Consider the following 23534-nt stretch of genomic DNA (forward strand, 5'->3'; position numbering starts at 1 on the left):
AGTAAATGCAAACGGAGAATTTACCTAACTGCGTCATCAGTGGCGAGATGTGCATATGTAACTCGGTTTCGGGTTTCGGGAGGAATATGATATTCGTAGGATTGTACTGGTAAGGGGCTGTCCATAAATTACGTCATCGATTTTTGACGATTTTTGACCCCTCCCCCCACCTCCAAAAATCATGCTTCGAGAGACCCCGTTTCCTCCTACATCATGCTACCGTCATCCGATGTCCAGACCCCCCCCCCCCTAATTTGAAATGAAGTAATTTATGAATAGCCCCTAAGAGAAAATAGGTACCTAATAGTAAGAGCAGAACTTTATCGCGTGTAATTGAATTATAAAATTACCTCAGACGTTTCGAGGACAGCATGGTGACAATGTATCGATTTCAGCCAATGGTCACGCAAGGACTTAACGCATTTATTTTATACTAGCTGTTGCCCGCGACTTCGTCCGCGTGGAATCTTATCTTCAACATTTTACATCTTTAGTACATATAATTTTCATATCCAAGCAGTGTTGAAATTAAGTACTTTTCTTTTTTAGCAAGTTGTATGAAGTTTTAAGTCAATTGGATTTTGATGTTGGTTGCTGAAATTACTTTTCTTGTATTCTCATAATTAGGTACCTATGCCCTTATACAAAGATTCAAGTTCCGCACTCACAAAATATCTGATCTCCATACAAACTTTCAACCCCTTTCTCACCACCTTGGGGGATGATTTTCAAAAATGCTTGAATTAGTTTTGATGTTTTTCAATTAAATACCTTTTTTTGCAAAAAGTTCAAGTTCCTAGCTTAAAATTAAATTTACAATTTTACACCCAAAGATGAACTTTCATCCCCTTTTTAACCCCCTTAGGGGTTGAATTTCCAAAAACGTTGCAATTACTTTTTTTTTGTAATCGGCTATTATGTCTTTCTAAGAAGTTTCAAAGCATTTGTAATGGATTCAAACTTTGAACCCCATTTTAACCCTGTTAGGGGATGAATTTTACAAAACGCTGAAATTACTTTTATTGTCTTCTAATAATATCCCCAAATACAAAGACTCAAGTCCCGCAATAGAAAAAAAATCATATCCATACAAACTTTCAACCCCTTTTGCACCACCTTGGGGGATGAATTTTCTAAAACGCTGAAATTAGTTTTCTTGTATTTGAATTTGATACTTTTTTACAAAGTTTCAAGTTCCTAGCTTAAAATAAAATTTGCACCTGAAGACGAACTTTCATCCCCTTTTTAACCCCCTTAGGGGTTGGATTTCCAAAAACGTTGTAATCACTTTTTTTTTGTAATGGGCTATTATGCCTTTTTAAGAAGTTTGAAAGCATTTATAATGGATTAAAATTTTCAACCCCTTTTTAACCCTGTTAGGGGATGAATTTTACAAAACCCTGAAATTACTTTTCTCATCTTCTAATAATATCCCTAAATACAAAGATTCAACTCAACCACTCGAAAGATTTTTTTATTTCCATACAAACTTTTAACCCCTTTTTCACCACCTTAGGGGATGAATTTTCAAAAACGCTGAAATTAGTTTTCTTGTATTTTAATAATATATCTTTTTACGAAGTTTCAAATTCCTAGCTTAAAAGAAAACTTTAACCCCATACAAACTTTCATCCCCTTTTTAACCCCCTTAGGGGTTGAATTTCTCAAAATCGCTTCTTATCTCTTGTACACTTTATAAATGCAATCTGGTGTGCTTCAACTTTCTGGCTTTTGTAGTTTCGGCTCTGCGTTGATGAATCAGTCAGTCAGTCAGTCAGTCAGTCAGTCAGTCAGTCAGTCAGTCAGTCAGTCAGTCAGTCAGTCAGTCAGGACACTTGCATTTATATATATAGATAGATATATAGTATATATACTTATGTATATGATATCTGATATACCTACAAAGCTAAAAAATCGGGTTAAAATGTAACCCCTGATACAGTGATTTATATACATAGGTACATTTATATATTCTCTTTAGGAAGCCAAGAATGAGTCCAAATGTGAAATCAGACTGCATTGCTGCAGGAAGTGTCAAAAAAGTAATTTTATCAAGACAAATATTAAATATAGCACCCATTTAAATCTCCATCCTTTTGTTGATGATGTAATATTGAGCTTTGCTCCAATAAGCACACTTCCCATTGGGACGAGGATACTTTACTTACTTAATTACTTATTGGGAGGGATACTTTTCCTGTGTTATCGAGCGTGAAATCAATGGATGATTCATTACAGTGTTGCTAGGACACCTTCCAGCTTCATATTCGATCACCTGTATGAAATAATCTTAGGTATTGCTTGTCCTCCAATTTACATAGGTATCTACATATCATATGTATAGCACAATCAACTGAGAATAGGTCAAGAACCTATCGTAGTCGGCACGGAGATTATTTGTGACGTCTCACTGGTAAAGATACCTTATGGCGGTTGGCGCTTACGCTATTATTAATGTCGCTCCAATATTATGGCGGCGCTATGTGACGTAAGTGCCAGCCTCCATAAGGTACCTTTTTCCACGGAACGTCACATTTAGTAGTCAAGTTACATGTAATGTTAATGTTTCAGTTTACAAGAAAAAGCAACGACTATACTTTCTGGAATCATCTTTAGCGTTATTTGACACTACTGGTTACAAGAACTACACGTGGCTTGACGTTGCACAATACAGTTACAGCACATTGTTATTTTTAGGGTTCCGTACCAATTCTCGGCAAAATTTTATGGGCATTTCAAAGTCTAGTTACTAGAGGTCAAGTGGAGTATCATTATGATATGAATGAGCTCGAGATGCACATTCTAAAACAATTGTTATTTTTTACAGTGAAAAACAAAAAAATATTAAGGAAAATATATCCAAACCCAAGTTATGAGGGTTCAAAAAAACCGGGCAAGTGCGAGTCGGACTCGCGCACGAAGGGTTCCGTACCATAATGCAAAAAAAAAAAAAGCAAAAAAAAACGGTCACCCATCCAAGTACTGACCCCTTGTACTTGGATGGGTCCGTCTGTCCGTCCGTCCGGGCGTCGGTCCGTCCGTCTGTCGCCAGGCTGTATCTCACGAACCGTGATAGCTAGACAGTTGAAATTTTCACAGATGATGTATTTCTGTTGCCGCTATAACAACAAATACTAAAAACAGAATAAAATAAAGATTTAAATGGGGCTCCCATACAACAAACGTGATTTTAACCAAAGTTAAGCAACGTCGGGAGTGGTCAGTACTTGGATGGGTGACCGTTTTTTTTTTTGCTTTTTTTTGTTTTTTTTGCATTATGGTACGGAACCCTTCGTGCGCGAGTCTGACTCGCACTTGCCCGGTTTTTTTGTATTTACAACGTAAATCATAACTTGAGTTTAGCATGCCGTAAGTAGTCCATAGGGTAGTCGCTCTTGAATTCTTTGAAATCAATGGGTGTCCCGTCATACTGAGTTATGGGGCATTCGAAAACAATGCACTGCACTGTTTGTTTAGGGTCTCCGAAGTCGCGTTTTTCAGCGTCAGTCCAGTCCAGCCCCAATTTGATGCGTTTTAGTTGATTAAATCTCTGTTTATTTATTAAATGGCCAATATTTTTCCGCAATTTATGAAAGTTTTAATAAGTATATGTAGGTACCTACATGCCTCACGGCGTTACACTATAAAAACAGTCTTTATGTCCACTTATCTTCGCATGTCAAGTTACAGTTAGGTATAAGTGTTCCGGCAGCGCCACTAGCGCTGAGGGTCAAAAGCTGACACTCGACACTTGTTTATGCTTAGAGTACGTTACAGAAAAAAGCAACGGCCGGAGTTCTTAGAAATATTAGAAAGGGATCAGCGTCACTTGATGCTAGGTTTATAATTACACACACGTGTTGACTTTAGACAATCGGACATAGTTTATTGTTCATATTTTTACGACACTGCACATTTGTTCCTTTATTATGATTATGAAGATTTTATATTGTATTGCGATTGTTAGCATTCTGAAAGTCCAGGAGCCTAGGACAGGACCTAGGTAGATCTAAAGAACTTATCACCGGATCAAATTGCAAGTAAACATTAGCTTTACAAATTAAATATGTACAATGTACATGAATAATGAACAAAAGTTTAAGATTGCGTTTGCATAGCGTTTTGAAGCCTAAGAAGTTAGGTACGCTTCAAGGTTACAAAAGAAAATGCACCTGGAGCGAACAACGAAGTAGCGAGTAAATTTTGCATAAAATTAAATTCAACTTTTCATTTATCGTCACAATGTAGCAGCGAGTGTGTAATTTCAGTACCTACCTATGTGACCGGCATTCATCAAGATTTAATTAAGAGAAAGTGCTCATCAAGCTCAGTGGGTTAGTAATGGAATTAGGAATGTACCTAACTGTACCTATGTTGTACGCTCCTTTGGGTTGTATAAGTAGAGAGAATGAATTCGTGCACTGAAATAAAAAGGAATCCTAAAATACATTTAGGCACATACTTGTACTTGCCAGTAGATATCTACGGAATAAATTAAAATGTAGGTAATAATAATTTTGGAATTTTTTTTTTTTCATAGTGCTAACAATAAACTTTATTAGTGTATACAAACTTAATACCTACAAACAAAAATGATACTTAAAACATAATTAAATAACTAACCTACAAAACTTAAAAACTAAATCTAAAAATAAATAAAACTAATCTAAAAATAAATAATTACAAACTATCCTGCGGAATGGTGCCGTAGATGCTGGCAGCATTTCCCCGCTGTATCGCAATACTTATTCTTTGTGCGAGGAAGCTGCCAGCTCTACGATCACCAGTGGCGTCTGCTATCCTTTTGGATAAATCCTTAAATAGTGTAGACGCGGTCGGACCCCACGGGCCAAGGGTCTCGACACCGAAGGGTACGAAATAGTATTCGGGGCCGAGACCCCTATATTTGTTCTTTTTTAATTTTTCGGCCGCCTCTGCCGCCGCGCCGGCTTTTGCAATAGTGCCGTGGAGATGAGACGGGGCTAGGGTGTCCACACAGGTCCACTTCGACTAACATGATTACTACAGCCAAAGTTGATGAAGTAGGTATGGTAACATATTATTCATATCTTTTGATTTGTGTTACACTCCTTAGATACTATTATAAGTACTCGTATAAATTATAAACTGATATAGATGTAAAGGCTCACTGATTACCAGTTCGCCGGACGATATCAACCTGTCAGTTAAACGCAAAAGGTGACAGAGGGGCTACCGCGAAAACCGAAATTCGCAAATTGCGGGGATCTTTCTCTTTTACTCCAATGAAGGCGTTATTAGAGTGACAGAGAAAGATGCCCGCAATTTGCGAACTTCGATTTTCGCGGTTACAGCCCAGTTCCGAAGAACTGACTTACATAAACTCATTTGATATTTACCATCGCTTTTCGGTGAAGGAAAACATCGTGAAGAAACCGGACTAATCCAATAAAGGCCTATATAGTGGTAAAATAGGGTTAATTGGAAGGTCAGATGACAGTCGCTTTCGTAAAATCTAGTGCCTACGCCAATCCTTGGGATTAGCTGCGGACTCCAGGCTCCCATGAGCCGTGTCGTGGTAAAAATGCCGGGACAACGCGAGAAAGATGATGTTAACTTAGAAAGCTCCGATGCAAACGAGCAGTACCTAATACCACAGTGTAGCAAATGTAGAAACTCACCACTCAGATAAACGTGCTCCAAACGCGGAGATTCCTTAAGAAGTCGCGCCTTCATATGCCGCAGCACATTGCCTCGAATATCTAATATCTTCAGAGCTGGCATATGGGCTATAATCTCGGGTGGAATCTCCCATAGCGACGTAAGGCCGTGCATTTCTATTTTCTGCGAACAATTTAATAATAAGATACATTAGATATGCAACGTTTATTCTTTCTGTATATATTGGAAAAGTAAAGATACTTAAAATCTAAAATAAAACTACATATATTAAATCAAAAAAAGGCCTCTGCGGCATAGTGCCGAAAACTGGCACTGGCAGCATTTTCTCGCTGGATTAATACGCTAAGCGAGGAGATTCATGACATTTCAACATGAAATAGAGCCAATATGCACATGGCTAATCGTACCTAAGGTCAATGGAGAGACCAACGTCTATATACAAGGTCTACAAAGGTCTACAAGCTTTCTAAACTCAACTTAGGTACAGAAGTTTAGTAGAGCAAAGGAGCGAAGCTTTTGCATTCTTTCCGAGGGCAGAGTCGGTTCAAGTAGGTACTACAATACATTAAAACTTCAAAAACTTTTGTTTAATTAAAACTTATCTTCTTGAGAATTCTTGAAATCTACGTGATTGCTAGTCGTTCTTGCGTACCCATTGTCTACACGGATTTATGCAAAAAATACAATTTTGGTGAACCATAAGAAATAAAAAAATTATTGTGAGCGCAATCAACAGGTCCCAAGGTTCCGACGTAGCAAAGTGGAAATATTTACGAAAATTATTTCATATCAAACTCGAATATGTATAAAAAGGATATTAAAACTTTAAAATGAAACAAACATCATCATGTTTTCTCGAATGTTTGAATTAAACTTTAAATAGCAGTTTCTTTATATAACTTAGTGGGTTATTGAGCTGAAACACCCTTTTGAAAGCAATTTTTAATTGAGCTATCATGTTTTTGTCTAATTCAATAAATATTCCCTTACTATATTATTTAATAGATCTCAATTTTATTTAAATAGCCAGACTAATATTTGAAACATGTTTAGAATAGTTTTTTTATTTCAAAGATTCGTACCAATTTAATAAAGTTGGTATGAAAGTGACAGGTGACTAATAGAAATAGGTATGTAGCAAATATCTCGAACGTTAAATATTTATCAATTTCTAAATCCAATAATCGTACAGCCAGGAAGCTTTACTGATCCTTTAGTACAGTATATTTGTGAACTCGACAACATTCAACGTATTCACAGGCGCGCCTTTATTATGCATAGACTAGGAATCCTCTAGACCGAGTTTAGAGCAATTATTTCATGTAACCGATGATGCCAAAAATGCGGGGGTGCGCGGGACGAGGTGAGCGAAGTCCCGTGCCGTGATTGGTCCATTCAAAGACGCGGACGTCACACAAAGACACTTTCAACTCGAACATGGAGTGAAATTACCATGTGCGTAGCAGAGGGGTAGCTCGACTATGCTCAGTCTGGAGGATGTTTTGTCTGTGTTATTATGTTACCTGGATATACTAGGCAAAGTCCAAGGCATTGGAAATTTTTTAAAAAGTTACGTAAATATTACCTATACATAGAGTATTTTCACGAAATTGATTTTTACTAAAATAAAGTGACGTTATTCATATTTAAACAACCAAATCTTACAAGGCGTTGAAAAAAGCAAAAAAAAAGCTACCCCTCTATTAGTGTTCCGTACAAAACTTTGTTTAAGTGTGCGATTTAAAAATTATCATATCATATTAACATGCTGAGATGGGGCCATTTCGTGGCACTTTTATCTTATTTTGTATTTTCTTGTATATAATGTATTGTACCGATTGTTTGTGCTTACGAATAAATCAATTCTATTCTATTCTATTATTCAAAAGTTTCTAAACTTTACTAAATAATATAAAATAATAATATATTTCGATGCCCAGCCAAAGTCATATTTAATGTAATTTATATAATAGAACAAAGACATCTTGTATAATCTGTGAACTCGAGTCTATACCTATAATAACAACCCTGATGTGTGAAGGGTCCAATACATGAGATATTTCACAAGTGGATTTGTCAAGTGGATACTTACGAACCTTGGCGAGTTTTTACGAGTATAACGACAGATTTTTACTTTTTTTGGTAATAAATTAGCTAAAGATTTTTTGTAGAGAAATGAGATAAAAGCGGCCAACGTGCAGGAAAATTCATGTATTGATAAGTCAGCAACAGTTTTGATAACACACGCAGTGCAAGTGTTACGTCATAATTTCATAGAAGTTGCAGAGTTGCAGTTGTTTCTTTTTTAAAATAAAGGAATGTCTCCTTTAAGTAAAATGAGCCAGCTTAAGGATTTAAGGTAGTTTCCCTCCAGGGCCCGACTTATCTTTTCACGCTTATCTTCCGATTCGCAGAAAAGGTTACTGCAACCCAAAAACGTATTTTTTACCACCGTACAAATTGAAGTAGACAATAAAAACACAAATTGCCCCAGTTCCAGACTAGGTTTTGAGTTTGAATTCTAATCGTGGTTTTAAAATGAATCTGATGGAGGTTTGGTGGTCTGTATTCACTATTTACATATACTTTCGAACAAGTCTCAATTTAGAATATTTAATTCATTCACTTTATATTATGAAATAATTTTAACACATAATATTCAGAACTAGACTAGGTATTTAAAGCAACCTCATCAGTGTTTGTCCAACTAAACATCATTTAAAGGACTTCTGGGCCCAGGTACAAATTAGAAAACTATTAATTGGTTTATACTAGGGCTCGCGGTCGTGTCCGTGATTCGTGAACCCGTAGCCGTGCGCCCGGTTTCGTGAATCACGGCAACGGTTTTCTGGTCCGTTCCGCACGTGACATTCGGTTACGTGAAATTAGGGTACGTGAATCCGTGTAGATCCGTGTAGGCGTGATCACGGCTTCACGTATCTTAAGAACACGCCGGTTCGGTCCGCCCGCGACGTTGCTTAAGTTCATAATTATAATGATACTTACTAGGGAGTTTTACACCTTATACATATTTAATATAAATATAGTGCAATGCAACGGGCAGGTCGCTAGTTTTGACTAAAATCAATAGCTGATTATACAGAAAACAGAATAACCCCATAAATTATTTAGATATAACCATTATATTCAAATCGATGTAAAAAATACAATTTAAGTTTAATTCACACGTAAATGTTTGTCCGACGAACGTCCCGTATTCAATATACTAAGTGGTAACTCAATTCAATAATACATACTTAGTCCTTATTTATTTTTCTCCCGGGCGTGTCGAACCTACGAGACGTGCGATAAGTATTCAACGGAACCGAGCCCGAAGCTCACGCAGGTACGGGCTACGTATCATGGCGTGTCACGGCGTGTCACGTGAATCCGGACGCTAACGCAGGTACGAGGTACGTACCTTGCCGTGTTCGTGAAATTCGTGATCTTAGTACCGCCGGGCTTAAGAACCCGTAGCTACGGATCGGCGTGTATCACGGATATCAGGAGCCCTAGATACCTTTGAAACAGAAAATGAGTAAGTTTATTTCAAAGTCAAGAGTATTTTTAATTGAGACTAACCATTCGTCGTATCATGCTCGCTCATACGTGACGTGATACACTACATCTTGACGTGATACACTACATCGTGATACAGTACAAGATACACTAGATGACGTACCTATTACACTACATACGAGTATAATAGGTACGTCATTTTCTGACACCTCGCGTTCAAGAAAAACATCATGTGATACGAATGCTTTATCAGGACTTCCTGTTTTTAAAGTTGTCGTTTCGTCTTACTGAAACATGACCCTCAGTAATACCTACATATTGTTTTATACAATTTTACGTGTATAGTAGCCATCAGATATATCGGACCGGCTCGATGTGCTCACAAGTATGTATCTATTATTTAATTGTCAAGGCGTTAGAGTGCGTGTTCAGATAGGTATATACTTCCGCAAGATATCTTGGAGATATCAGCCATTTTTTTTTCGCTATTTCGGGGATGGTCCCATAGTAAAAATTGCTCAGTATAATCCCAAAACCGGGAATGCAGTTATTTTTTAGCCACCGTGTATACGTGGGCCATATTGAAAGTGTCTGGATTCTGTTAAATGAGACTTAATTTTTCTAAGTGGCCAGTCATTTTCAGTATGCTCTGAGTAAGTCCTGATGAATTTGTGGTCTCACCCACTATGTCTGTGATCTCACCTCTATCCTACTAGTTTCGTCGAAGTGTCCTTTGAACACGTGTAGCCGTGAGCAGTTGAGTAAGTGTAGCGCCCGCAGCTCCGGGAAATGTTGCTGCAGACGGCCTATGTTGAGGCAGGTGCCGGGCCAATCCGTTACAATTAGGAAAAAAAATACCCTCCCATAGAAAATAGACCAGCCAAAATGTATGAAACAGCCAAAGTTTATTTCGCGGCTTCGGGATTGGTGCCATAGTAAAAGTTGCTCAGTATACTCCGAAAACCTCCCTGGCAACGGGAATGCAGTTATTTTTTAGCCACCGTGTATACGTGGGCCATATTGAAAGTGTCTGGATTCTGTTAAATGAGACTTAATTTTTCTAAGAGGCCAGTCATTTTCAGTATGCTCTGAGTAAGTCCTGAGGAATTTGTGGTCTCACCCACTATGTCTGTGGTCTCACCTCTATCCTACTAGTTTCGTCGAAGTGTCCTTTGAACACGTGTAGCAGTGAGCAGTTGAGTAAGTGTAGCGCCCGCAGCTCCGGGAAATGTTGCTGCAGACGGCCTATGTTGAGGCAGGTGCCGGGCCAATCCGTTAGAATTAATGATATGATTTTGTGCCTGTGAACAAAATTTATTCATCATTTACTGCCCTCTGTTAAATAATTTGAATACTATATAATTTTAATACCGGGTGTGGCCTGTAACATGAGCAAATAATTAAAACATAGATTGTACTCCTCAAACAGTGACACTTTTGTTCAACAACTTTTAAAAATTATGAAGTATTTAAAGTCCCTATTTTTCATACAAAATAAATAATATATACAATGGACGCCATCGCCACGCCATATCATTGTGATTGACGTTGCTTGTCAAGCCTTAAACATAACAAAATTCGCAATACATTGCGTCTTTTAATAACCTTTAAAGTGTATTAAAAATCTAACAACAAGTTATTTTCAAAAGTCGCTGAAAAAATGTTGATCAGTATGAGGAGTACAGCCTACAGTAAAATTTTTTGCTCATATTACAGGCCACACCCGGTATAAAGGAGCCCAATGATTACCAGTCTGCCGGACGATATCAGCCTGTGAGTTGTTCGGACCTGTCACCTTCTGCGATTAACTGACAGACTGATATCATCCGGCGAACTGGTAATCAGTTGTCTTCGGTTACGGCGATAGTTATTCATGATTTTCATGAAGTAAAAATGAATTTAATATACATCCCGACGTTTCAAAGCCTTTGTTTGTGGACGTCGTCAACGAGAGACTGAGGAAAAAAATTTCAAACCATTGTCAAAATAACAATGAAAAAGTCAATACTGAAGCCACGTTTTTACATTATTATTAATTTAACTTTTGAAAGGGAATATTTACCTAAAACGCAATAAATTCTATCGAATGGAACGCAAGGCAATAAAACAGTGGTTATTTTGTTGTAGCAGCGGGCACGTATTGGAATTTGCGAAGATAAGTAAAGGATGACTCACGTTAGAGCGGGCCGTATCTGGGCCGGAGCTTCCGGAGCTTACTTTTCTATGACATGACAGGCGATCACGTGATGCTTTCCATAGAAAACGATGCGCCAGAAGCTCCGGCCCGGACACAGCCCGGTCTAAACGTGCGTCATACTTAATTAATGTGTAGATTTATTACGTGTAACAAAGTAATAAGAACAAAGACTCTTATTAGCCCATGGCTACAAATAATAACGAAGATAGTTTTCATCAGGTTTGATACATATCGGAAAAATCGGGTGGATTGAATGACTATCAGGTGGTTCTTGGTTCCTGACTTGGATCTAAATATGTTAAGTGGTTTCCGTTCAAAATTATGTAAGTGAGCAGATTTAAATTTTTTTATATATACTAAACAGAAAAAAATACTACTATTATTTGTAAAATATAAAGTAAAAATATAAGGCACTTATATAATGCCTTAAGGCAAAATAAAAGCTTAAGGCTAATAAATGTGCCATTTTCAACCAAAAGGTTGTCGGTTGTCAATAAGGCACAATTTCCATATAGCTTCCATTCGAAATCAACCTTATCGACCGACAATGTGATACTTCTTGATAGAAAACGTCTCAATGATGCCTGCCTTAATCTAAATAATATTCCTCCTCGAACATTCTGCACAAATTGGTCCCATCCCCATCGTTTTAAATTGTTTTCTTCTCGTATTTATCTTGTCTAATGGGCATGTAAGTTGGTGAAACGTTTACTACCCTTCTCTCCATTTATGTAGTTAGTGAACCAAACCGAATGTTCTGGAGCCTGATTCAAATTTAAATTTAACAACTTGTTACGGTTCTGAACTTATTTTGATACAGCCTTTAAGAGCCCATCAACGTGCACATTAGCGCCACTGCTTAATAATCGTGATTATTTTAATTTAACGAAAGATATATAAAACAAGGGGGCCGTTGCGTACTGGGGGATCACTGCGTTTTTACTTTGGACGCATAGATTTACGAATCCAGCAACATAAACACTAGTCTGATGTATTCAAAAGGAACTAACAAAATACAGTACGTACGTAGCGGCCCCCTTTTTAGGGTTCCGTACCTCAAAAGGAAAAAACGGAACCCTTATAGGATCACTCGTGCGTCTGTCTGTCCGTCCGTCTGTCACAGCCAATTTGCTCCGAAACTACTGGACCAATTAAGTTGAAATTTCGTACACATATGTAAGTCTGTGACCCAAAAACGGATATGTAACGTCAACAAATGAATTTTAAACATAGGGGCTACTTTTGGGGGGTAAACCATAAAATTAAAAATCAAAGTTTTGCAAACTACGTCGTGTTACATATCAAACGAAAGAGCTCATTGTGAGAATCTCAAATATATTTTTTTTACAAATTTACGATAAAAATTTTAGAAGTTATTCAAGAAAATAGACAAAAAATGACCATTCCCCCCCCTCTATCTCCGAAACTACTAAGCCTAAAATTCTGAAAAAAATACACAAAATAGTCCTTTACCTAAAGATGACAGGAAAACTTATTAGAAATCTAGAGTCAAGCGTGAGTCGGATTTAAGAACAAAAATGCGGTTTAGGTTTTTTTAGGGACACAGCCGCAATACTTTAAGTGAAACATGATGTAGACAGCTCTTGCGAAGGCCCTAGGCAGATATCCGCATAAGGCCGAAGACCCGAAGCGTCCCGAAGAGGCGTGCCTTTAGCTTCAAGCGTGAATTGGACTGTAGATAAAAAAATGCGACTAGGCTGTATCTGGCACACAGCCGCAATGGTACTTGTAGTACTGATTAATTAGGTTACTAGGTATTGTCACGTGTTTTAAAAAGCACTATACAGGCTGGCCAAAAAATAAACTAAGTGTATTCCCGTTGCCGACGTGCAACCCCGAAACCGCGAAGAAAAATTTGGCTGTTTCATACGTTTTGGCTGGTCCGTTTTCTATGGGAGGATACATTTTTTTTCGCGATTTCGGGTCTCATAGTAAATGTTGCTCAGTAGGTATAATCCCAAAACCTCCCTGGCTACGGGAATGTGCGTATTTTTTGGCCACCTTGTAGGTATTATCTCTCTTCGGCCTTCGCTTTTAAAACACTTGCGGAAGTTGTAGGAAGCGCGACCCGTCGGACGCTCCGAGTTTTAAGCTCTACGCGGAGCCACAGAATAAATAATAGTACTAGGTACAGAAGACTCACTCTCTAACAAAACGCGTCTGTCACGATCAGCACAGATATGGCCGCTAGGTGGCGACAGCGCCACGCGCGGCTTATGGCAAACACCAAAATTGGGGTCGAACGGATGTACTTTTAGCTACCTGTAGCAAAGCACGAAATCGCGGAGTGAGACACGCCTGGCGGAGCTCGGTCTTCAGTCTTCGCATTTAGACACTTGTAGGTACTATTGTTCGGCATTTAATTTCCTATCTAAGCTACTTTGCATATTTGCAGAGATATAAGCCACCACGCCAGAAAACTTCATATTACATGTGTTGAAAACTTGATTGACTCATTCGGGTTTTTCAAGACGTTTCACTCACGTCACGTTACACGTACAAAAAAAAATTGTTGAAAATTGTGTGATGTACGGAACCCTTGAAACGCGAGTCCGACTCGCACTTGACCAGTTTTTAAATATCTGTTGTAAAATTTCAATAATCACGATTATTTAGCAGTGACGCTCATGGGCACGTTCATCGGCTCTTAAAATCGCTCACGCTGATTGGTGCGTACGGAATGAAATAAAGTCGTGCGTGAGATACGCGCCATTGTGGTTATATAGACGATAGACAATCGGCAAGGTCGTATCAAAACCAGTTTAAGACCATAACAAGTTGTTAAATCTCAATCAGAATCGTGATCGTGAATTCACCTACACCAACCCTCGCGCTACCCTTACTATTAAACCCTGATTGACTATTACGAGTATATCGACTTTGCAAAACATACGAATATAATTTAGTCAAAAATATTCGGCAAAGTTGACTTTGCAGATTTTTGGTCACAAATTAGGTCTTATAATAATATAATTTTATGTGCTATACAGCCAACTATGTTCACCAAGCGTTTCTATTGTGTGTGCTTTACAGACGCTGTAATCCGTATCATTTTGTCAGTACAATCTTGGGGTTGTTGTCAGGCCAAGCAGGATAAGGTTATTGTCTGCCACTTACTGTATCCCCTTCATCCACCGGTTAGAGATGCCGCCCTTACACAGCAGCTGATGCTGCGTCTGCTCGCACGCGGCCCACGTGGTTGACGTGGTGAACTCGATGAGAGAGCACGGCTTGTTCATACTGTACGTATCATTGTGGCGGTACAACCCTGGCGTTGCTATTGTCAGGCCAAGCAGAAAAGGATTATTTTCTGCCACTTACTGTATCCCCTTCATCCACCGGTTAGAGATGCCGCCCTTACACAGCAGCTGATACTGCGTCAGCTCGCACGCGTCCCACGTTGCTGTCCGTATCATTGAGGTGGTACAACCCTGGGGTTGCTATTGTCAGGCCAAACAGGATAAGATTATTGTCTGCCACTTACTGTATCCCCTTCATCCACCGGTTAGAGATGCCGCCCTTACACAGCAGCTGATACTGCGTCTGCTCGCACGCGTCCCACGTTGCTGTCCGTATCATTGAGGTGGTACAACCCTGGGGTTGCTATTGTCAGGCCAAACAGGATAAGATTATTGTCTGCCACTTACTGTATCCCCTTCATCCACCGGTTAGAGATGCCGCCCTTACACAGCAGCTGATACTGCGTCTGCTCGCACGCGTCCCACGTTGCTGTCCGTATCATTGAGGTGGTACAACCCTGGGGTTGCTATTGTCAGGCTAAACAGGATAAGATTATTGTCTGCCACTTACTGTATCCCCTTCATCCACCGGTTAGAGATGCCGCCCTTACACAGCAGCTGATACTGCGTCTGCTCGCACGCGTCCCACGTTGCTGTCCGTATCATTGAGGTGGTACAACCCTGGGGTTGCTATTGTCAGGCCAAACAGGATAAGATTATTGTCTGCCACTTACTGTATCCCCTTCATCCACCGGTTAGAGATGCCGCCCTTACACAGCAGCTGATACTGCGTCTGCTCGCACGCGTCCCACGTTGCTGTCCGTATCATTGAAGTGGTACAACCCTGGGGTTGCTATTGTCAGGCCAAACAGGATAAGATTATTGTCTGCCACTTACTGTATCCCCTTCATCCACCGGTTAGAGATGCCGCCCTTACACAGCAGCTGATGCTGCGTCTGCTCGCACGCGGCCCACGTGGTGAACTCGATGAGAGAGCACGGCCGGTTCATGCTGTCCGTATCATTGTAGCGGTAAAACCCTGGGGTTGCTGTTGTCAGGCCGAGAACGAATATGGTCTGCGATAAAACTGCAAAAAAGCAAATAAGTATTCGTGAAAAGGAGGAAGGACCGATTGAAAAAGTTGTGCATAATGGCAGTTCTTTACATTGGGTACTTGCGGTGCGGATCCACGCTACGGTGTGTTAGCGGGATAATATCATTATAAACGCATAGAGATGGGTAGGGGTGAGTAAATACTGAGTATTTACTCGATATTTACTCAAAGCACCCGATAAATACCCGTATTTACTCATTTAGGTGGGTAAAAACGATTGCTTATAAAATATTCAAAAAGTGACATTTAAGAACAAAATTGTCTTTTATTGAAGAGTGCTAACGTGTATTAACAATATCTATAAAATAAAAAGCATATAGGACGCTTAATTTAGAAAAAAAAGGTACATATTTGTGAGAGGCAAATTGTGATAATGCAAAGTTAACAATTTTGTTTTAAATAAGAAGGTATTTACATTAAAAATATGGTACTTAAATTCTATTGATGTTCTAGATAACTGGATGTCGCGCAAAAAGTGTGTGTTTACGCGGCACTTACGACCTTTTATTAAGGGTTTTTTAATGAAAACTCAAAAATGGCTCAACCGATGATGTTCAAAATATTGTTTTTTGTACTCTATTATACGGCTTATCTCCCGATATGTTTTCATATTTTTTCTGAACTTTAGTTCTAAAGTTATAGAGAGATAAACATTATTTTGGCCTTTCGAAACGGTTTTTTTCCCAAAATATTCAATTTATCCAAAAATGTTCTTAGATACATTCCAGTTATTTTTAAAGACCCATTTAATGATGTGCAACACGTTGGTGGTTTCTGTCTCGTTATAATATTTATGAATTTATTTCAATTAAATTACAAAATACAAATATGTCAAATATAAATGATCATATTTTAGGAAAACTTTAAGAAACCTTTGAGAAGAGAATGAGTCAGACCTACAACCTATTACCCTACCGACCATATGAGTATTACTTATTTATAATTTACAGTAAAGTTTTTTGTTATGTATGGTTACTTATATCAAAGACATATGCAACTTCGTATATGATGAATAAAGTCTAAGGAAAAAACGTGCCTCGGAAATCAAGAAAAAGTCATTCTCTGATAAATGCCGCACACACCTTTAGCCTATGCTCGGCTAGATGGCGTGACGACACCGTTTCATATTTAACAATTTTAACACATAGATATCAGTGAATGAACATGGGTCAAAATTATATAAAAATAATAAAATCATTTATCCATATACATAATTTTTTTTGATAATTTTATACGTTTTCGTTTTGAGTTTTAGTCGTGTGTCGATGGCAGTAAATTTACTGTGAGTACAAAATTTACTGTGACAGGACCCCTCTATACTATCTATTCTTTTTGCTTGTATGTAGGTAGATGCATAATCGTGCGATGGCCAGTTGGAATAAATCTGTCAACTGAACGGGCGTTTCCTTTAGACACCAATCCCATCCTCGTCGCCAATGTTAAATGTGGGATGCACGTGTTATTTTAAACGTGAGACTTCTATGAACCTATGACGTACTTATAAATAAAACTTGCACTGCGTATGGTATCAAAATCGTTGCAGACTTTTCTAACTCTACAAAACTCACAATAAAACCAACATTTATAACTAAATAAATAAGTATTACCTACCATTGATCGTGTAGTTCCTAAATTATGAGAATACTCGGAGCAACCAAGTGCATTTAATCTTGCCCATGAGCACTTTTTGAAGATAGATAGATAGATAGATAATCTGTTTATTTGTTTGCCACAATACACACAGAATATTCAAATACAGAAATGACAGATAAAAACAATCAATATATAGAAAAAACAGAAAATACAAACACAAATAAGAGTGAAACAGATTTTTACAAAAAGGGAAAAAGAAAGAAAAAAATACAAATAAATATTGACTCACACAAAAGGAAGCTCACACTTTTATCTCGATTGCGTCGAGGGATTAGATATTTAAACAGCAAATGGCCACATAAAAAACCATGGCTGTAGGGTGTGACAATGAGTGGTCTGTGCGTTCAAGTGTCCATTGAAATGAAAAAAAAACGTGGGATCGTGAGCGAGCTCTCATAAAATTGGTGAAATATTATACTGTCAGAAATAAATATTTGTCGGTGGACCACTTGTGCACCATCTCCCAAATTGGCACTAGGGATTGCAATCCGGATTATTCGAACTTCGAAAATCCGGATTATCCGCCAATTTTTCAATCCGTTTCTAAATCCGGATTTTAAACCCAAATCCGAATTTTCGGATTTTTTGTTAAACTATTATACAATTGCCTTGTGCACCGTTAAAATGTTCTGATTACTGCAAATACGCGTCAAACCGTAGAGGGGGGGTTGCCTGGCTCACTCACTGGACTTGAGCCTTGAACAGCCTCATGACAAGCGCGGTGTCTGTGTTACTTCAGGTTAAACTGAGTGTTCGATATTTGGCTCAGGCGTCACCGTGGCTTGGCTTTTCCGCGCGCGGCAGGCTCGTGCAACAAAAGCCGGGTACTGACTGAGCGAGCAGCCCCGCGAGGCAGCCTCGGACGAATGCCGCGCGAGGCAGCCTGGGTCAGTAGGATTTGTTGCACGAGGCTGCCGCGCGCGGATAAGCCCTCTAGTCCTCTATTAGTATACGTATAATCGGGACATTTCGCATCCCATAAACGTCTATATATTCACCATATTGTAACGTGACTATTAATATTGCACTGGCAACACTTTGCTAGCTAAATTCATAGTGAACGAATGGCTACGTCACAACTGGTCGGTCACGGTTGACAGTTGTCACTTCGGAACGAGATGTCTTCGCGTAAGGTTGGTGACATTTTGAATATTTATGTATTTGCTTTGAATAGTTGGATATTTTGCATAATAAACATTTGATTCGTTACTTGTTGTTTAAAACTATCATTAACCCTTGAAATATCGTAACATATCAGAAGTAGGGATCGTTGCGAAAAAATACACAAACTTTTCGTACGTACCACGCCATTAGCTCGAACGTTATTGAATTCAAATGATAAAAAAAAAATGAGTAGCTATACCAAAAATATCTGTGAAAATAGAAAGAATATAAATATTTAAACATATTACGTAACGTTTACTTTAGAAATGATCTGTCAGTGAACTGATGCATGTGGATTTCAAATTGGAATCCTACCGTCATCATTAATTTTTTTTTTTTTTTTGAAAACGTTGAGGTATTGCTAAAATATAAGTGAAATATTAAAGAACTAATAAAATTATACATATTTAGTGTTTTTAGTAATAAAAACAATACATCTTGAAGCAGATGAACATGGATTAAAGAAAAACGGTTGATAAAAGGTTTTTTTTTTATTCTAATATCGATAAAATACAAAAATATAGTTAAAAATAGATAGAATAAATATACTTATATACATTGTGTACAATTAATCGTGAAAATAAACAGACATGGATTGGATGAATGTGGATTTAAAGAAAAAGAATATAATACTTTTCATTAAGGTGATTTTTGTGACTTACCCTCATTCTTAATAATTGAAATACATGACTAATTATCTTATTCCGACATAAACTTATCTAACGTTAGACCGAGTGATTGATACCGCTGACTTTTAGGTTCTGTTAATTTCATCGTTTAAGGTTTTCCAACTTCAAGAACTGACATAAATGTATCTGAGTTTCAGAAAATGAGTGACGAAGATACTGAAAGAAAGCGGCCTGGAGGCTCGCGACGCAGCCGTGGGCGCAGTCGCTGTGATGATCGGAGTACGCGAACGCGACATACCCGCAGCCGCAGCCGCAGCCTACGCAGACCCCGCAACTCATTGACACGGCTAAGTCGCAGTCGCAGTCGTCGTGATGATCGCGCTTCGCGGACAAGGCCTAGCCGCAGCCGTCGCCGAAGTTCGAGCGTCGATAGCACTGATTCACTGCGACAGCGAGAGCGGGAGCTCAGACGGAAAAGAGAACAGCTCAAGGTTCTTGAAAGTGAGGTACGTTGCAAACGTTCACGAATAAACGACGAGCGTGAAGTGCGTTCTTTGCCAGCATTGCGTGCCGCTCGTAGCCAAGCCCGTAGCAAAAATACGCCACGAAACCACCGTCATATTCGTGATCGTTGCCTAAGAACACCTGCTAAGGAACGCAGCCCTGACTTTGATGGAAATAAAAATGAGAAGCATAAATCAACATCAAGTTTTTTCGATGAGTTTGTAAAGTTATTAAAATCAAAGACTGGGCATAGTGAATCGTTTTCTGGCTCGAGTTTAAATAATGTCATACCTGAGTTTGACCCTATGTCGAAAGAGCAGACAGTAAATGTCTGGCTCGATAAAGTCGAGGAATGCTCAGAAATTTATAAATGGAACGATAAACAAACGATTCACTACGCCCTGCCAAAACTTACTGGACTTGCGAAAACCTGGTATCAGGGTCTACCCTCAATTAAGCATACGTGGACTGAATGGAAAGATTTATTGAGAGAATCTTTTCCAGCCACTGAAAATTACGCTGAATTATTAACGGATATGCTTAATAGACGGGTACGCCCTGGGGAATCATTTAAAATGTATTACTTTGCCAAAATTAATCTTTTGAATAGATGTAAGATATTTGGAAAGCAAGCTGTGGACTGTTTACTTTACGCGATTGATGACAGAGGTGTGCGCGTAGGCGCCCAAGCAGCTAAATTTGACAAGCCTGAAGATGTACTTGAATTCTTTAAAACCATAAAATCGAATAATAGAAATCAATTAGATAATGCAAATAACACGAACCGCGATCGGCGTCCAGGTAACACAAATAGTTCTTTATCAAAGCCTAGTGATGTTAACGGTAGCTCAACTAAAAGTAATAGCCAGAAGGGAACTATTAAGTGCTTTAATTGTCAGGGTGTGGGACATCCTAGCTTTAAATGTCCCAAACCCCTATTAAAGTGTACTACTTGTAACTTTATTGGTCACGATTCTCTACATTGTACACTGACTCGACTCGACTCGACATGACTCGATTATAATGATATAATGATGAATGGAGAGGAATGATTGAGTCGGGCAGGATTGGCGTATGAACTCGTCGCCCAGGAGTGGCTCAATCATATCCTTAGTGATTGTGTGGTTGTGAAGGAAGTAACTTCCACACTTAGGGAGGGTGTCTGGAATCGGGCATGATTGGTGTACGAACTCACCGCCCAGGAGTGGTTCCTAACATCGCAGTCATGACAGTGAGGCAGTTGCGAGGAATAACTTCCTTACTTCATGGCTATAATTGGATTGATCTTTTGATTTAGGATTATGTGTGTTATTTTGATATGATATTGAATTATTGATATATGAATTACGTCATGATCCTTAGATAAGATAGATTTTAGATGAATTACGAATTTCTAAAATAAACTGATATTGAGTTTTTGTAAAAATTTTAGTAATATCTAGAACGAAGAGACTCGTTCCTGAAGGATGGCCGACTGTAACGTGACTATTAATATTGCACTGGCAACACTTTGCTAGCTAAATTCATAGTGAACGAATGGCTACGTCACAACTGGTCGGTCACGGTTGACAGTTGTCACTTCGGAACGAGACGTCTTCGCGTAAGGTTGGTGACATTTTGAATATTTATGTATTTGCTTTGAATAGTTGGATATTTTGCATAATAAACATTTGATTCGTTACTTGTTGTTTAAAACTATCATTAACCCTTGAAATATCGTAACAATATAGTTGTATCAATTTAAGGCACTGTTCTTTATCCATGGCGCTAACATACGGCGAACAAGCGAGGCAAAACACAACCGTCTTGAGTGAGCGCGGCAAACTTACTGAGGTGCCTTTGAGCATGGACAAAAAACCGACAACGCTCGGCACGGGCCGAGGCGCGCTTGGCCGAGGCCGGACATGCGTTTGCCTCGGGCGAGGCACGTCCTGACTGACCGAGGATTTGCCTCAGGAGGCTGCCTCGCGAGGCTGCTCGCTCAGTCAGTACCCGGCTAAAAGGGCATCTACGTGTTGGCTTGTGCTCCGCGCACGCCTCCTAAAGGTCCGAGTCATCATTGTCCCGTGAAAGATATACAAATAATTTATGTAAAAAAAATTAAAAACGTTTATTGCCAAGTGGAAGAAGATTGTGGAAGAGATTCTGTAAAATCCCATATCGCAATTAATTTCAAATAGTCCAGAGTCACCCAATTAGAAACAGTGACATGGTTTCTCAATTACAGAAATAATCACATAATAAAAAAAAACCTTTCTGAATAAAATACCCTACGAGGCGCCAACATATTATTGCTCCATACAAGGTGCCCACGAGGAACCCGGAACATTTTAACCACGCATTTCCGAGGCCAAAAGAAGGAAAATATATTAAAAGAGATTACGTCAATTTCGCGGAATAAAAAAATCTTTTTTCGATTTATTTGTACGTATTTGTAGATAAAATATAAATGCTATTTATTTGTAAAACTATCATTTCCTTAATGGCGATTGTACAATCTGCCACAGTTTTACGAATTTTTATAGATGACACTACTGATGTTCACAGTCGGGTGTCACCCCTAAATGGGTGACACCCGGGGCGGGCCGCCCCCGCCGCCCCCACCTAGCTACGCCATTGCATAAGACTATTAGGGTCAATTTTCAAATAGGCATTTTTTGCTGTCCCACGGCTAAAACTCGAAGTCTATAGGACTAAAAGACTGGGTATGTATATATTTTCATTCAGTGTATTATAAGCTTTAACAATCATGCACAACTGTACCAAAAATATTATTTGGTCCTGACAAAATCGCATTTGAAGTTCCAAAAACGGCGAAATTTGCCGTTTTTCGCGTGTCCCAGTGGCGGCATCGCGCAATAAAAAAAATCATAACTTTGGATGTAGGCAACGTATTATAAACAACTTTGTTTTTCTATAAAGAGCATTTTCTAGAGATTTGATTTAATCATATTAATAAATTAATGCGTTATTTAATAAAACAAGGGAAGCCTTTTTATCGCTGTCCCGCGCGGCACCTGTTTTGTTATGACTTAAATATACCCCCTATAATCTTCTTTGTCTATTGAATAACGGTTAGATTAAATTTACAACGCAATAGTGCGGTTAGTTGGGCATCGATTGACATCAAATGTAAACCCGGACCCAGTTTAATTTATTTAAAAACAGATAAAAATCTCTTTCGATATATTTTGGTACGAGTACAACGACATTTGTATGGACGCTGAATACGTTGGTACATAGTTGGAATAAAAATATTTCTTTTATAATAATAGTTGCAAATATAGTGTTAAAATATATAGTAAAATAAATAAGTGAATCTGTTGTATTGTGTAGGAAATATCGCTAAAAAATATTATTGGCGACATGTCGCGACATTTGTATGGCGACATTTATACGGCTATTTTGACCGTATAAATGTCGATTGTGGCATACAAATGTCGACATAGTCCCATACAGATGTCGAGAAGGTGTTATACATATGTCGTCAGGGTGTTATAAATGCAACAAAAATAATAAATAGTAGTATATACATGTTGATACTGCCATATAATGTCGAAAAAATGCCGTATACATGTCAAACGCGCCTTACAAATGGCTAAATAGTGTCATACAAATGTCGATCTTTAAACGTCCATATCTAGCTAACTATAAAAAGTACAGAGGTGCCTCCTACAGTATATTTTTTGTTGTTAAGAACCCTTCCTAAAACTATGATTATAAATCAGATTTTTCAAAAATAAAAAATTGCCATACAAATGTCGACCAAAACACCCTCTTCAAAAATTTACCCTATAATATTACAGTAAATAAAAAGACTAATTTCTTATTAG

General features: G+C 38.5%; 3 protein-coding genes across 4 annotated transcripts in view; 2 read left to right on the forward strand and 1 right to left on the reverse strand.

Annotated features, from left to right (window-relative positions):
* Window positions 1-10019, reverse strand: part of LOC134670268 (protein singed wings 2) — a 38774-nt gene extending 28755 nt beyond the window's left edge. Inside the window, exons 1-2 of the mRNA XM_063528013.1 lie at window positions 9883-10019; window positions 5661-5823 (exon numbers count right to left, since the gene is read on the reverse strand). Of these exons, the coding sequence (XP_063384083.1) occupies window positions 5661-5814 (154 nt within the window). The 5' untranslated portion in view covers window positions 5815-5823; window positions 9883-10019. The remainder of the gene's footprint in view (window positions 1-5660; window positions 5824-9882) is intronic.
* LOC134670256 (uncharacterized) overlaps window positions 1-23534 on the forward strand; it is an 86614-nt gene that overhangs the window by 6493 nt on the left and 56587 nt on the right. The gene's annotated exons all lie outside the window — the stretch shown is intronic.
* Window positions 19398-20714, forward strand: LOC134669849 (uncharacterized). The gene has a single exon (XM_063527468.1). The coding sequence runs from the start codon at window positions 19398-19400 to the stop codon at window positions 20712-20714; it is 1317 nt and encodes a 438-aa protein (XP_063383538.1).

Source organism: Cydia fagiglandana, chromosome 13 (assembly GCF_963556715.1).
Source record: "Cydia fagiglandana chromosome 13, ilCydFagi1.1, whole genome shotgun sequence".
Classification (NCBI taxonomy): Eukaryota; Metazoa; Arthropoda; class Insecta; order Lepidoptera; family Tortricidae; genus Cydia; species Cydia fagiglandana.

What these genes read in the sequence shown, in the direction of transcription:
- LOC134669849 (XM_063527468.1), top strand. Translation starts at nt 19,398, where the DNA reads ATGAGTGACGAAGATACTGAAAGAAAGCGGCCTGGAGGCTCGCGACGC.